General features: G+C 46.3%; 1 protein-coding gene across 6 annotated transcripts in view; it reads left to right on the top strand.

Moving 5' to 3' along the window:
• LOC120893567 (GTPase-activating Rap/Ran-GAP domain-like protein 3) overlaps positions 1-16,455 on the top strand; it is an 82,547-nt gene that overhangs the window by 10,900 nt on the left and 55,192 nt on the right. The window contains exons 1-2 of one of the 6 annotated variants that reach the window (XM_040295533.1): positions 12,797-12,844; positions 14,205-14,857. The exons of the other annotated variants lie outside the window; for them this stretch is intronic. Of the exons in view, the coding sequence (XP_040151467.1) occupies positions 14,382-14,857 (476 nt within the window). The 5' untranslated portion in view covers positions 12,797-12,844; positions 14,205-14,381. Of the gene's footprint in view, positions 1-12,796; positions 12,845-14,204; positions 14,858-16,455 lie in introns of those variants that run through there. 6 annotated transcript variants of the gene reach the window in all.

Genomic DNA, 16,455 nt, shown 5'->3' with positions numbered 1-16,455 from the left:
ACACACGGACCTGTACGCAACCGCTAGTCCGCTGGCTCGAGCTGATGATATTCTCATCACTTTCAATAACCAATATGGAGGAAGTGGACAGCAAATGGAATGTCCCAGCAGTAATATGTCCGAAAATTGCATTCTAAATACGGGCTATAAACAAACCACTGCCCCAAACGGTTCGCTCGAAGCTCGTGCCGGGGACGGCGCTAGAGAAGACGACGGTTTCACTTCTCCCGCTTGCACGAGATGTGACTTTGCGCTGTGGGACTTGCCATAAACATGCCCAAGAACATGCACAGGAAGGACAGGAAACAATAACATTCTACTTTGATGCTTAACGGAGGAAGAAAAGGAGGGATGAAGGACGAAAGCACGGTGGAGAATATACTCTTAGGATAAATCGTAAGACACTGTCAGCACACCACTATTCAGGACGCAAGCCAGACGATGGCATGTACGCCACCGATCTCATCATTCTCGGCAGACGGCAAGACGGCAGGGTAGGCAAACATGGATCACACCCACCCCCCCATTTGGCTTCGCCCTGAAAAGCAAACGCCTGTCGTGTCGCGGAAGGAAATGTTTTTTTTTTTAGTTTTTGGTTCGTTCGTGTTCCGGTGTATCCGTCCCGAGAGCGTGGTGGAGAGCGCTGAAATCTCTGATCAAACCACTGGCGATGGACCGTGTACGGCACGTGGCCGAGGATGGCGGAATGTTTCAATTTGCTTCCTTGCAGGGGTGGATGATGGGGAAAAGGGGACACACGATACAGGGGCGGGGGAATTTATTCACCCGGAGGGGTACGGACAAAAATATTGGACCGAAGCTGAGTTACTTTGGGTGTGTTGTTTGTGTAAGTGTCTATGTGTGTGAGTTTGTGTTTGTTCACGTTCAGCTGGGACGTTGTTTGTTGATTGTTTGACTGGGTGTGTAGCGCTGGCGGGTTCGGTTTCCTCGATCGTCCATCGGCCCAGCTGCCGATAATGGGTGCGGAAAATCGATATGCCAGACATTTGAATAATGCCCTACAAGGTTATGTATTCGGTAGCTAGTGGTCGCGCTGGTAGTGGGGCAAAGTACACTCGATCCAACCAATCGATTCCAATGTGCTCAGTCGTCAGCAATCAACGCACTATATTCAACAAGTCGCGTTTGCACCTAAAATTCATAGAAATGTTTCTGAACGCTTGCAATTACTTGTTGTTCGAAATGACTTCCTACGTATGGCATAGCATCAAGCAATCAGCTTCTCGATTGTAATGAAAAGGTTTAATGTCGTTCCGACGAAACTTCGTTCGAAAATTAAAAGGTAACGAGTGCCAGTGTCACGTGTATTTAATTACAACTCATCAAACGGCGCACACATTTGCGTTCCGTTTTTGCTATTTGCCGATGTCGGCACGTTTGAGGGAAGCTTTTGAAGCGTGCAAAGGAGAGCAAAACAATCACACACACACATACACGGAGCTTGTGAAATTTTCCACCGCGCGCTTTTATCAGCCTCCATACACACAGCCCGCTTCTTTCGTTCGGTAAACAAACAAAGGAGTGCCTCGAGACAAACCTTGCTTACCTCTGCGGCGCGAGCCGCCCTGGTGCGAATAGCTCGAACGTAGAACGTGTGAAGGAGTACTTCACGGCAGCTTTTTACCGCCACCGCAGCAACCGGGATTCGGTAAGCGTGTGCAGGGAAGTAGGTCAAGAGTGTATTGAATCGGAAAGCCGGCCTCTTGTTGTCTTATCGAACGCGTGCAGGAAGGACAAAGGAGAAGCGCCGACCGATCTTTGTGGTGAGCTATGAGACGCTTCGTTGTTTCGTTCTCTCTCTCGAAAATGTTGTTTCATCCGGTAGGTAAGGATGGACCGAAAATGGCTGAACATTATACTGCGTCTGAAACCGGGGGATGACCTGGACAGTGCCATACCATGCCGCTTTCGTATTGTGCATTACGCTTCAATAAATGTTGCCGCAGTAAGAAGTGGCTTTGTTTTGCAGGCAAGGCCTGTAATTATTACGCACATTGAAGCACAGCAGATTTAGAGATAATCCATGGGCATAAAGCATCTACTGTTTGCGGAACAGCATGCTGTGTCCAGAACGAGCGCTATAAATAGCACAGGCTTGAATTGTAACTTTGTAAATTATGGCAAGCGGGCAGAGCAGCGGCGTTCGATACCTGAATAAAGCGGATGGAATACAAAAACAGCAACAAAACAAGCAGAACTTCTAAACAGACACCGAGTAAGCCATGTGGCTTTTGATGGTACCCATAAACTGTGCGTTTGCCATTGGCTTACCCACAAGCGCGCACACACACACAGATAGAACGAATCGCCAGTAACACACGCCGTTTAGAGCCGCTGCAGTGTTTGATGGAGTTGTGTAACCTATGAGCTTTAATTTACGACTTGCTCGGTTAGTATGCGCAAGCCGGCTGCAAACATATCTCCTATCCCCACGCTACGAGAGAGCACTTTTTTTTTGGTTGCTCACATTGATCGTTCGAACGAAACAAGCTTCAAAAAAATATAATAGCCCAAAGTTATATGGCCGGAGCTTATGTCCGAATTTTTATCACTGTTTTTGAGCCACTTTTAATGCTTTATGGAGGAGGAGCTTTGGGGCCGAATCGGTTGCCAAATCATGTCCTGTGTCTTACGTTTAGCTTGTAACGTGGTTTTGTTTGGTGCGCGTGGGGGCAGGCTTTATGTTTACTACCTACCCAAATGTTTTGAGGCCATGTTATGTGCACGTTGATTGCTGCTACTGCTACTGGAAAATTAGATACCTTTCGGGTTAGCTTGAAGAGCCGCTTTATTCCTTCCGGTTGAAATTGTTTCATTGTAGCTTCAGTGGCAATTGCTACACTGGTATGCATGATTGAAATTTTCCGCAAATATGTGTGTTTTCCAATTATAACTTTTAAAACGAATTTCCGCTCCCAATGTAACGTACTGTTATGAGTGCATGGTTGTTGAATGTCACTGCGGTACAGTGCCTGCTGTAGCTTTTCTGCTACACGCTTACACGGTGCACGGTGAACATGAAACGCGTTGTATTGTGCTGGGTAAATATGTTTCAATATCAACCAGGGTAACCTTAAAAACGCTCTTACTGAAAAGAAGTAACACTAAGGGCGACACGAGCAAAAAACTTCTTTACAAACACGTGCAGTTGACGGTTTGGTGGTTTCAATATTCAATCTACCCCCGGTGTACGAGAAGTGATGTAAAGCGCCATGGCGAGCGTTCTCCGCATTTGCGTACTCGCGCTTTTGCGTTTGGCACAAAGCTTACTCACCGACAAATGGTGTTCTTTCGGGTGATATTAAGCGTGCTTTTGCTTCTGCTTGCTTTAAAGCCGTGCCCTGTCCCCCCTCCCCCCCGTAACACCGTAATTCGCAACTGACGAACTACAGTCACAGAACCAAAAAAAAAAAAAAAAACGCCCGCCAAGTCGTACCGAGTGATCTTGAGGATCAAATAAACTGTGTCCCTGGCCCTTGGATTCCTCGTTCTTCCACAGTTCGGGGCGAAGCCGGAACCGGTAGCCAATTGAATCGAGGCAAATTAAATTAAATCGAGCGCCCGGTCATGCCCGACTGATGAAACGCAATGAAACGGTTACATCTTTTTTTTTATTTTCTTTGACGAAGTGTAGAGTGTCTCTGGGGCTGTGTGGATCGCGAGTTGGGAGCAGTTTTTTGTTTCGTTTCGGACATGGCCGATGGTGGATTGTGTATTGGCAACATTAAATTGAACCCATTACGGCTGATGGAGTGCAGTGGGCCGGAACGTTTCTACGGCGGCTTAGATAAATTAGGTCTCCAATGGACTGTTGGTCTGTTTCGTTTCTTTCCCTCTCCCTAGGGGTCGTGTGCGGGCTTTTCATCACTGTAATCGAGTGGGACAGTATTGAAAAATTTTATCCCGACAAAGTGGGAGAAACTTTTTCGTTATTTTGTTCAATGGTTTAGCGTGAGTGGATTTAGAGAGCTTTCCGGCGCAGTGAAACAGTCGCGAAGGTTGCTAAACCTAATTCATATTAACCCTCTTAAAAGATAGGGCTGTTAATTTGCTTTTTAATCCCTCAAGTGACAGCAAAAGCTAGTTGGTTTACGAGGACTTTCAACTCGGCCACAGCTTGCTGTTGCTTTTAGAGGAGAAATGAATTTCACTTTAATCGTAGATCCTTTAGATTATTAACGAAACTACAGCTACATGACCTGTAGCCGTCGTTCTAAGTGTCCAGCAGCAACAGCAGCAGAACTTGGTTGTAATGCAGGTGCCATTCCATTAGCAAGCACAAGGCTACACAGGTGGGGAAAGAAAACGTGAAAACGACAGCACTGGTCCGTGGGACCCTGGGTGTGCCTGGTGAAGGTGAAATAACTGGTTTATTTATTAGTTGCTCCCAGGTGTACCTTGATGGTGCACCGAGCGCACCAGCCATCTTTCCAGCCGGGTGGGTCGTTTAATGCATCTAACTTATACCGGTTAAATATAATTTCATACAAGGCGCTTAACTCAGCTTACTGTTGAGCTGTAATTTCACTCGAAATTGAAACGAAAAGCCCATAAACAAAAGGGAAATGTGGAAAAGAATAACGGTCAATAAATCTAGTTTCATTCCATTTCGAGTGTCGTGTGGCATAGACACAAGCACAAACACCAGCTAGTGAGCTGGGGGCGTGTAACGAATATCAACACATTGCCACAATCAATCAAACAACGGACAGGCCATCCGGGGTGCGCAGTGCGAACAAGCACGTGAACAACTCCGTACCATAAATCTTGCCCACATACTACCCTGTACCTGTACCGGACGGTTTGTAACAGATTTCCACGACGATCGCACACGTGCCGCCGTCCGGGGCACGATGCTCGCAAGGATGCGCTTACACTTGACCTCGTTCCATGGCATTTACTGGCTTGGTGAGGTGAGGGTTGCAAACAGCGCCACGGTAAAATCAATTGCCAATATATTAAGCGCCTCGGTGATGCATTCGGAAGGGATGCAGAGGATGTATCGTAAGTGCTGTTTGAAGAGGTTTAGCATGCATGCTCGGAGCGTAAATTCCGCGTTTAACAATCAGAGAGATATTGAACGGCATCATTGTGAGTGTGTGTGTGGGTAATTGCGAACGAACTATGTTGCCACTAGACGCTAAGGTAGTGGTGGAAAATGGAGGCGCCCGGTAGTTTGTAGAATTGCGGTGCAACGAATTGAGCGTTTAGTGTGCTGTTGTTAATGGTTGTTCAGCGTAGCGACTTGCAACCCAGTAGAGTGTTATGAAAAATTGAAGCCATTGGCTATGATAGTGGAGTGTTATCTAGAAAACATTAAAACATTAAACTGTTCGATGTTCGATGCGCTTTCAACTGATAAGAGACACATTTAAAAAAGCCATTAATGAAACCACTACTCATCACCAACACCATGGCATGAGTGTTTTTGCAACATAAAATTAAAATACACTTACTTACAGAGCAATTACCGCAACACTCGATGGGGCGTGAAACAACGCGTTAATAAGCCCTGCTGCCCGGCTTGGAAATGACAACCGTCAAACATGGCCGGCACTGACACTTGATATAAAGTATCATCCCGCGTTCCGGCTTGTTGACCTTAAATGGGATGGTTCACACTCCCTCCTTCCCCGTCACCGGGTGGGCTAGGTCAGGTCATGGGCATTTTGCAAAAGACTATCCACCCATCCAGCTTGAGGGCGAACATCATTGTCCCTATTACGAACAGGCACTTCATTTTCTGGTCTAGGACGCACAGTGTGTGTGTGACTGTGTGACGGTGTGACGATTTGTATTATCATTTCGTTTTGTTTACCCCTGAGCCTACTCCAGGGAGTACGGGAGGATTCGGGTGGCTCGTATCTCGTGCCGGTAAAGCGAAGCGACAAGCGTGTCGTGTTAGTCATGTACCTCATCACGCCCTAACGATGCTCGAGAACGATTCTTCCGTGCCATAAATGGGTCCGTTCCGCCCCCTTTCAATGTAGGTCAGTCAGTGAGGTCGTGAGGAGGGTGAAACGTGTTTGGCAAAGGAAGGAAAATCAATACCTGATCCAGAAATGTTGCAGCATTTCAGTCAGCTTGGAAGGAGTTTTTTGTAGCGATGCTTTTACTTTTTGTGGATTTATTTTCTACACAGAATCAAACTGCTTTTCTACACATTTCCTATGAAGGTTCTATTTTGATCAACAGCAATTAATTAAATCATAATTAAGATAAACGTAGAAAAGGAAAGCTTAATGGTCTCATGTAATGATGGCAAGCTTTTTTTTCTTCCATTCCGTTCAGTTGCACCCCCAGAATGACGATTCCTAATGACTTTCACCGTTTTCGGGTCAATAATTCCAACCACTTTCATCCTGCACCGGCTGTGCCTTGTTCAGTATGATCTCTCCAGAAGGGTACAGTTCACAGCTCATTTTCACCATTCCCTGTTGCTTGTTTACTTTCCTTCCGAGCGAAGGTGCAACTTTGCCATCATTAATCACCTCCAACCCTAGGACCCCACACGTGGAGGAGAATTCAAGAACTGCGGGCGGCCGTATGAGTATGTTGCCATGTGTAGTACTGGGGCAAGTTTCCAAGCTCCACCCGTCTGCATTCCCACGAATGGATTGATTTGCGAGTTTCCCACACGTTATCCCCTTGGCAACGGTCGGTGCACGGGCGCGAGGCTGCAATATACAAAGTGTTGCATTTTCTCAACGCTAGCAAAACTTGAGCCCCTGCTTGTGGAATGTTTACCCAAAACGGTGATGGTATGGCTGCTTGCTGCTTGTGTACGACAGTGCAGGTGCTTCTGTGTTGTGTGTATTTGTGTATGTTATTTGTCGGCCTCGACTTGGTGCTTAAATTAACATGTTCTGTTTGCTGTTTGTGCACTGTGGCAGAGCTGTGTCCTGTTCGGGATGAGCGCTTGGAAGACAGGGAAGGTGCTAGGTTTGTCGAGTGGTTATTTAATGGTAGTAATCGACCGCAGCACTCCATTCCCGGGCTAGCAGACTCGGGCAGCATCATGCATGGGGAATGAGTTTTTGTTTCCATAAAGTTGGCCGCCAAATTGATTTGATTATGCAAACTTACTGTTTCGCTATCTACGCCGTGAGCGAGCGACGAGCCTCGAGGAGACGGGGTAGTTGATACGAAAAGGTTTAGAAAACAATGGTCTGGCTTTTTGTGCCGGAAAGCTCTTGTAATGAAATTTAATTCAGTAATAATTACTCAACGAGTAGCAAAGTACAGAGCGTGTGTTTTCGTATGCTGAAGTTACTGAGCTAGACAAGTTTGCTGACCTTTTATGTGCCAGGCTAGAAACGACCCAGCAAGAGCTCTTTAAAAGTCACCAATTACTCGCTGTGCACGATTTATTGTGTAAGGTTTTGCAGATACTGGCTGCCAGCAAACAACCTCGTCCATTTTGCTAGCTCTTTCCCCCGAGAGATGGCGAGATTTATGACCCCAAGAAGCACATCCATTATGGGCAACATCGAAGTACCATCGCACAATCCCGCGCCCGAGCTTATGGTCGGGACATGTGGCCCCGACTGTTCAATTCCTGCACCGAGAGCCATCTCGAGAGCGTGAGTACTAACAAAAAACAGCTTCCCATCCCAAAAACACACATACAAACTCACCATGGTATTGTTTGATTTGCGCATAGCCGTGTCTAGCCGGATAGGAACATCGCTCTAACCGCCTTCTCCCTTACGCCGACCTCTCGTAGGATAATAATTCGATACAGCACGCCGAACTGCGGCATTCGTTATGATCCGAGAGGCCTATCATTTATCTGTAAACAAGACACGATCTCGTCAGGCGCGGGATTCGATACGATGTTTTCCCATCTGCCGCACACCGCGGGACTCCGTGGAAAGTTGTAAAGGGGAATGGATCAGTATCACTCTGCTACTACCGCCGCTACTACTGCTGCTGCTGCTGTACGGATTGCAATTTGACCAAAGTTATACGTGCCAGTAAAGGGGACCGGTCGTTTCGAGTTTCAGCAGCCGACAGACAAAATCATTTCCAATCAATTGGCACTTTATCATTTGTGTGGGAAAGGGGGGGGGGATTCCAGTGAGGCAGTGGAGCAGGCTCGGGTAAGTTGAAGCGGATGATGCGAACGAGCGAAATGCAATTCCGATTGATGATTATGTTTGGTTATTGTTTGTTTGCCACGACAGCGATAGTAGCAAGCCAATAGTGGTTCCTTGTTGGAGGTTAAGTTGTTACGCTGGGTTGCGATTAAATCAGTGCTTTTGGATGGTTTATTTACATGTTATTTGATTGTCCATTAGTTAGGGTCGGGATGGGGTTCAGGGAAACTTTTTGGTGCATAATGTGGTTTACTAAGGATTTATCTCAACGACCGTCGTCCCATGCTGAACATTTCCATTGAAAGTGAATTAGATGTTCCCTTTAGTAGGTTGAAAATCATGATAATCTTTTCGAATGGCCCATGAAGCGGGTTTTTTCCCGGGAATATAATAGACATGGTTGAGATGGAGGCGCCTGGTTGCTGTTGTTGGGAATTATACTCATATGGATATTTGATCCGTTTTATGGACAATTTTCTAAATACCTTTTTGGTACCTTTTTGCTTTAATCTTTTGAGAGGATTATATGGCGTGGAAAACTAAGTTTAGTTCTTGGTAATTCTAAACACTTCCATTGCTTTGAAGTTGAGTTAATAAGATGAGAGAAAGTCTTATAGCAAAATGTACAATAACGCTTTTCTTATGGTCCCATCTTAAATACCCAGCGTGCTTGAGTTTTCTTGCTTGTGTGCTTGCTTCTGCTTTTTGTGTGCGTCTTACTGTGGACATTTTTATATTAAAATTGAAAGCACAACTCAGAAGATAATTACACAAGCAGGCAAGGAATGCAAAAGAAGAGTATGCTATGCCTAGCAGTAGACATTAACATGAGAGTAAAGTGCTGAATGTGTAAAAGATATAATAAAGAATACTACTTTAATGTTTGCTTCTGCATGTTGTGTGCAGGGTGTGTTGCTATTCGCCTTCATCGAGGATATTTTACGTTTTTTAATAATACCTGCAGCATCATGCTCTGAATTTGAATATTTGTATAACGTTCGCGTCTCCGCCAAAGATGCTTTCCTTTTATCCCGCTTTTGTTCTTAAATTGAATCCGTTGCCCGTTTTTTTATTTCTTTATTGAATATAATGACATACATGAAGTCACGCCTACCCCAAAAGCAAACCCGAAAAACAAAACCCTTCTGAAAAGAGAAATTCTCGTTTGCCCACTCCCACACTAAACGAGCACAATCCGTTCTGTGGAAAGATAAGGCTTCCATAAAACTATACACAAAAAAGACAAGAGCAGCACATGAAAAGTAGAGTGTTTCCTTTCGAGCGTTTATTTAAAATCATATTCAATGCGATGCCGCTTACCGTTGCGAAGGCAAAACACGCACCAGACACTATCGGTATCAGCACTTGCCGGTCCAGCCACCACCACCACCACCAGCTCACCAACGACTGGTGAACGATAACGAGAAACTGATTGTTGACGGTACGTTTCGACTCATACGAACGGAGTCGGTGCACCGGCAAGTGGCCTACTTTCGGGCGTATAAGATTGTTGATGAAGAAATTTTCACCGGCGCTCCAAAAAGTTTGCGTCGGCGGTTTTCGCACGAGCGCGAATTTTGGTGAGCGCATTAAAATCAAGCATTCAGGAAATGATGCTGAAGTCGGCCCCATCGTTGCTTCAGCCGGCCGGGCTCATACACATTGTTCGGTGAGTAAAATGTAAACCCACAGCTTCCAGGTCGTGGTTGCTGAAACAATCTGGGGCTCACGTGTGCAGCACAGCATCAGGGCAGAAAACTGTCTGCGACCGAAAACCACAAGAACGGGTGAAGAAGTTGAAAGATTTGTGCTCGAAAGGTAGAGCGAGCGGCAGAGGCAGCACGATCGATTGGTTTGATTGAAGCAAATCTTCCAAAGGGTCTGCAGCGTTTGGCTCAGCTGAACCATTTCCCCGGGCGCTTTCTGTCAGCTGGGTCCAGCTTTGGATCCTCTTAGACCAGATTACCGGTTGCGGGATTCGGTTTGCTCCGGTTGAGGACCGGAAAGTTGCAGTATCAGCAGACCGGTGATCGCTCCGCCCTAACTATCTTGTATTATTTTTTTTTGTTTTCTGCGTTGCTGCAGCAAAGTGCCACAGCGCAAGTGAATAGAATCACGTCCTGCAGAGTGGCAATGCTTTTGCCACTTCCGCCCTGCTAGCTTGGTAAGGTGAGAAGTGGAAAACGGCGGGGATTAAATCTGTCGTCATAGCACAGCATTTGGCAGTGGCGTTCGGGCAAAGAATGACAATTTAGAAGAGTACGCTTCATTTGCTCATTATGCGATGAGTTCACCTTTCTTCCATTTTGACTGCAGTAAAGATGTTTTGTGGCGTCCGTTTCTTTTTTTTTACACACTCTACAGAATGCAAATTACTATCCTCAGAAAGGTGGTGGGGGGTTTGAAGTTATGTAATTGCAATGTTGCTACAGTGCGCACAAGCTTTGCATAGCGCACAGGGCGCTTGGTTATGCAATTTATTACAGCAGCAAGGCTGGGCTAGCAGCTAATCGGCACACCAGATTTATTCTACCTTGCAAAAGCGAAGGCTGGCAGAGTTTGGATTTTGTGCTCTCATTTTCCGTCTGCTAGTGTGCGGATTGGCAATGTTGACCGGAAAGGTACGTGACGAGAATAAGCGTTGGCGTTGGCATAACCCTTATTTTCCGCAATTCGGTGGAATTGGAAAGTTTTGGACGCTTCCGGGCTCACTGCAGGGCTTGAAGGATTACGGTGAGGGTGGAAGAATCTGGCCCAAAAGACACTTTGGGTTGAAAGGAGATACGGTTGGAAAGCTTTAAAAGCATGAATGAGGAGGATTATGAGGTGATTGATTGAAGAAAGTCTTTAAATTTTAGGGTTGATTTTCGAATCAGTTTTGGGTATCTTCTCAAACTGTCATTAGCCTTGTTTTGTTGGGTGAATACCAAATTCCACTAGTTGTTAGGTTTGGTTTCATAGGTAGTTATTAGATGGTAGGTTTTAATACAGCTCAACAGCAGACAAGGTTAATGGGTACATTAATTTCTTAAGAAGGGTTTACAACAAAGAGTTGTAATGCTAATTGCATACCTTATGGCGTTTAAAACACTGCGGATTGCATACTTAAGGTTAATTCGCATCAAGAACACACAGAATAAACACATGTTTCTCCCTCCATTTTGTATTTTACTATAGCAAAAGTTTTCAAATAAAGTCAATAAATTAGCATCCCCATTTAAGAGCATTTAACGTGCGCCTAAAGGCGCTTTTTCAAATCACTTTTCCTCCCGAAGCCCATTCGATCCTTCGCTACGCTTCATTTCCGAATGGTAGCTGTTATCGTGCATCCGTGCCAAACTTTTTGAGGTCTACCAAAGCCCAAACCCAAACAAGCAGTCCCTATTTCATCCAAAATTGATCCACCCAGTAGAACAGCAAGTAAACCTTTGGTAGGTAGGAAAAATTCGTACCGATCTATATGGTTCCGGTTTTTTGGTGATGGTTGTTGTTGCTGTTGTTGTTGTTGTTACTGATGTCAGAACTTAAGATCAAAGAGCTACGATATACGATGTGCGGTTGGTAGTGAACCGCCAGGAAGCTAATCTACCTCTGCATACACACCTACACATACACACGTGTTAACGTGCCGGCATGCCAACCGACATACCTGAACGTACTAGCCATGTGTGTGTGAGTGTGACTCAACGTGTTAGGAGGAAGCAGCCCACGGGCTATTTATTTAGCAGCTTTTGCCGGTCTACCGTACCGGTGCTGTTTTCTTCCGCCGCCTGATAAAGTGACAATCTGTAGGGACTATCTGTTATTTCAGGAAATTATAATCTACCCTACGGGGTATTACTTCTTTGTGAGTTGTTTGGGCACATCCTTGCTAACTTTCAGAATGATGGGAAAATCCTGCATTGGTGTGGGGTACTGCAAGACTAAGAACAATATTTATTTTAGGTGAATAAAATATTTAAATTAAACAACAACAACAACAAATACAACATTGAGTACATTACAGCAATGAATGCTACCGGAGATGGCGAAACTCATTCAAAAGCTACTTCAAACGTGCCATCAACCTTACAACTGATTTCAAACCACAACAAAAAGCACTCATCAGTGGGAAAACGCTTCAAGGAACGCTCTCAAACGGGCACTCACGAGTGACCGTTTTGTGTTGCGCAACACGTTACACGCTCGCTCACCGAAAGCTCACCGGAACACCCTGTTGAAAAGCTTCGTTCTGACGCGGTAGCTTCCACCCGACACTGTTGCTCGAGCACGTGAGCAGTGTGATGCGTTTGTTTCACAGTAACACTGTCACACCGCACACCATTACACTGGGTGTTTCATCCCGCCGTCTTGCTGCCTGCCCTGAGGTTTGCTGCCCTTTGTTTCCTTTGTGTGCATAACGAGATGTTTTTGTTTTGCTCCGTCCGTCGATTTAAGTCGGACCACTCAGCGTGAGAGTGAGAGACAGTGGCTGATAAAAACAGGGAGAGAAAGACTCCGCGATGCGTCACTTCACGTGATTATACGGGCCAAATTTTGGCATGTTGCGAAGATATCGCTCGCCCAGTCAGTGCGGGCTGCTGGTGGCAGCTTTGTTGCTGTTGCTGCGAGCCGAGAACAGTTTCCCATACCGTTTGCAGCATCGCGTACGATAGCAGATGGCATTCGCGTTCGATCGGTAAGCGGTAACGGTTGTGTTTTTGTGCGCCCAGTTCTCGAGCACGGTAAAGGATTCCGGAAATGTGCTTTCGACCCATGGGGTCGAACAATGGTCCCATTCCAGTTTACAGGAACAGATTGTGTGTGTGTGTTTGTGATTTTTTCTTGTGTTATTTGATGCTTGTGTTCTGAACAAAAAAAAAAAGCTTTAGTGTCCGACTTTTCTCGTATTGTTCTGCACCCGAACGCAGTTCACACTATTATTTGCCCGCAGAGGATAACGGGCGCGAACCGGTGGTTATATTTCTTTCCGGTCTACCACAGCTGTTGCTCGCACACGCCTAGACCGTTTGGAGCTTGTTTTTACTTCTTGCTTCTTTTTTTTAATTTAATTTATTTCCCTTTTCCGGTTCATTGCAAACGCTCGCGGGATAATTTTTTGCTACTGTTTGTGGTGTCCACCATGAACCGTTGTAACTTTCGTCTTTGCTTGATAAACCGCATGGAATAAAAAAAACAAAACGCTTCCGTCGACGAAGAGAGTTGGAAAAGCGAAGAGAGAAAAAAAAACAAACCAAGGTATCTTGTGCAACTCGTGCGCGCAGTCTATTGCGCGAGTTGGTGGTTTATGGTTATTACTTTCGGCCGCAGCGGGAAGTGTTGGAATTTTGTGTGTATTTTTGTGTGCTGTGCCTGTGTCTGAAAGCGTTTTGGGTATTTTAGGTGGTGCAGAAGCTGGTGCAGTATTTAGAAACGTCCCGCGACGGACGCTGTGGTTGTGCTTGATGCAGCTGTGGTTTTTGTCTCTTGTTCGATTAGTGACCACGCAGACCGCTTTAGCTGCTTCCCGTAAGCGTAATGCAGAGCGCTGCTTGGAAAGGCGTGTGCCCTACTTTATGCTTCGCCCGTCTGTGTTAATCACCACGACATCATACCGACAATGAACGAGCAGTCATTGTGTAATCTTAGCTCCCCGCTACGGGAATCGTCTGATGCAGCGAAGCGAATTGATGATTGAGTAGCAAGCCGCAGCTAATTGCAAACGTTGCGCTGCACCGACCGACCGAGGGCACATTTGTTGCTACTACAGCAGCAGTAGCAGTAGCACTGCCACACAAGCACCAGGACATCCGGTGGTACAAAGCAAGATCCGTGCACGGTGCAGCTTTCCCATTGGGACTGGTTGAGTGAAGTGGTTTGCACAGGGAAAAAAGAAACATAAAAAGGCACAAGACCACGTGAGGTTGCGTTTGCGTAGGCCGCACAGTGAGCCAAAACGCACGTGTGTTTGCTCTGTTACGTTTTCATTTTTTTTTTCGTTCCGTTTTTGAAGGGGCCCTTACCGCCTGTTATAATAACAGCTGTGTTACATTTTGGGAGTAACAATATTCAACGATTATTGTAACAGTTTCGTTTACCCAAAAGCTGTGTGTTTTTTTTTGTATATGTGTCTGTATGTGTGCTTGACTGACAATCATCTGCAAGCGGTGACAGTGTTCAGCGTGCCATTAAGCAGCAACCAGCGCTCCCGGGTGGCAGGGTAGGAAGGGAGCCGGAGCGAGCCGCAACTCTGCAGTGCGTCGCGCTACGCGTTATCACAAGATGGCGAGCGGCAGTGAATCGGGCCCTGCGCCCTCGTTGCTCTCTCCCACCACCACCACCACCGGCACAGCGCTAAGCGCCGGAAGTTATGCAACACGCCAGCAACTGTCAGCTAACGGCGGTGGCACAGCCGTTCAGCCCGCTCAACCTGTTGCGGTCACAGCCGGCAATCCGCCTAATGGCCCGGCTGGTACGGGCCAGCAAAGCTCCCTGTCACCCCGGCGGCGGGCCCGGCTGCAACGGTCCGAGCGGCTCCAGTCCGACCACTCCCAGTCCTCCCAGTCGCCGTCCTACTCGTCCTGGGAGGCGCTGATACGGGACAGCTTCGGTCAGATCGTTTGGCCCATCCGCATCACCAGCTGGGAGATGGTGCAGAGCGACCGGATGGGCGGTGGCGGTGCGGCGACCGGAGCCGGCGGCTTTATGGCCGGGGGTCGTAATGCGTCCTACCATGCGCCCGATTACGTAGCAGCGAGGTAAGTTCGAGCGTCGACCATGCGCTGGTTTAGCAAAACACCCTTCAAATTAAAAGGTGGGCCACGGGATGAAGCAGAAATACAAGTACACTTTCCGACTGTGTACGGTACGCTGGGAAAATGCGAAATCAAACACTGGATGGATGGAAAATCCCGACGGTTGGGTAGGGAAAAACGGAACAAAACAGCTAGACAGCGTCGTCCTCTCGTTTGAAGATTGCCATCAATGGCGGGATGAGAGGCGTATAATTTCCCCCTCCATTGAGTAAGTTGTCCTTAACTGGTTTTGCATTCAAGGGGTATTTTTGCTCCCATTTCACCGCAAATATCTCTTTTGCATTAATTCACGGGAAGTCTCGGTTTCTTTCTTTTCACTCCCTTTCCGCGTTTGAAGTGCTCGCCAGGTTTTGTGGTGTGCGGGTGATTCATTTCCCAGCAGGAAAGCAGTTATCGTTTTCATCTCCACCGCTCGAATCGACCAACAGCCGCAGCCGGTGGGTTCGGCGATTGCATAATGGAATTATGGGGCAAAAACACCTGTAACAATTAAATCCTGGGGAGATTGGAGAACGTTTTTTCTCCGCCATTTTCTGATGTTACCCCTGAACACGTTCCACTGTTCAAGTTTTGGGCTGAACACTGCAGGGTACATGGGGTGTTGGTGAGTCTTGTCTTTTTGTTTACCTCTGTTCCTTCTCTTTTGAAACAAAACTGCCATCCATTTTATCGTACCGGAGCTTCTTACGGTCCAGTTTTTGGACCTTTCTCCGTTTTTTTTCAGTGCCAGCTGCCGGTAGCACCTGTAGATGACAAGCATTGTAAGAGACATTTGTGTGCAGATAGGTAGGAGCTGGCAGAACAAGCAAAAGAAACACACAGTAATGATGCTAATGAGTTCTTAGCTTCAAAAGTCAACTGCCGCAGGATAAAAGCAGCGAACATCTAGCAGCTTGCTACGGCGGTTTAAAGCGCGCAATCAATTTTCATTATATCTGCACAATTCTAGTTCATTTTTTACACTACCACCTCTTATCATTATTGCTGTCTGCATTTGGTTTGGTGACTTTGCAAAAGTAGATCATTATATTGAAATTTTTGCTCCCCGCATTAGTGACATTTTTTTTTAATTTACAACATGCTTACGAGAACTTCCAGCCATTACCAATAAAGCAAACCATTTCGGTGATTGGATCGAGGTCGCTCATTTCACCGCCAGGGTAACGCAAACGTAACGCTTTTGGCGCGGAAGAAGGCAAACTTTTTATGTAAACAAAAAATAAAAATAAAAGAAAAACTTCTCATCCCGATTCCGCTCTCTCAATTATAACTTTGACAGTTAAGGTACGCACATTGACGACTGGCTCAGCCGTTGAGTGCGTTCAATTACATCAGCCACCGATTCGCTTCCAACCAATTGCCATTCCACGGTGCTGCTCGGAGCGGTTGTTTTTATTGTTTAAATGAATTGCTCGGCAGGAGGGGGCCCGTGCGCTTGATGTGAGTTTTGCGTGAAGATGTTTGATGTTGCCGTTGTCTGTGTGTGTGTTTTTTTTTTGGTTCTATTCTGCTGTGTGTTGCTGTCGGTACGAGCTACTGTC

The sequence above is a fragment of the Anopheles arabiensis genome, chromosome 2, assembly GCF_016920715.1.
Source record: "Anopheles arabiensis isolate DONGOLA chromosome 2, AaraD3, whole genome shotgun sequence".
NCBI classification, from domain to species: domain Eukaryota; kingdom Metazoa; phylum Arthropoda; class Insecta; order Diptera; family Culicidae; genus Anopheles; species Anopheles arabiensis.
This window is presented reverse-complemented; position numbering and strand designations above follow the sequence as displayed.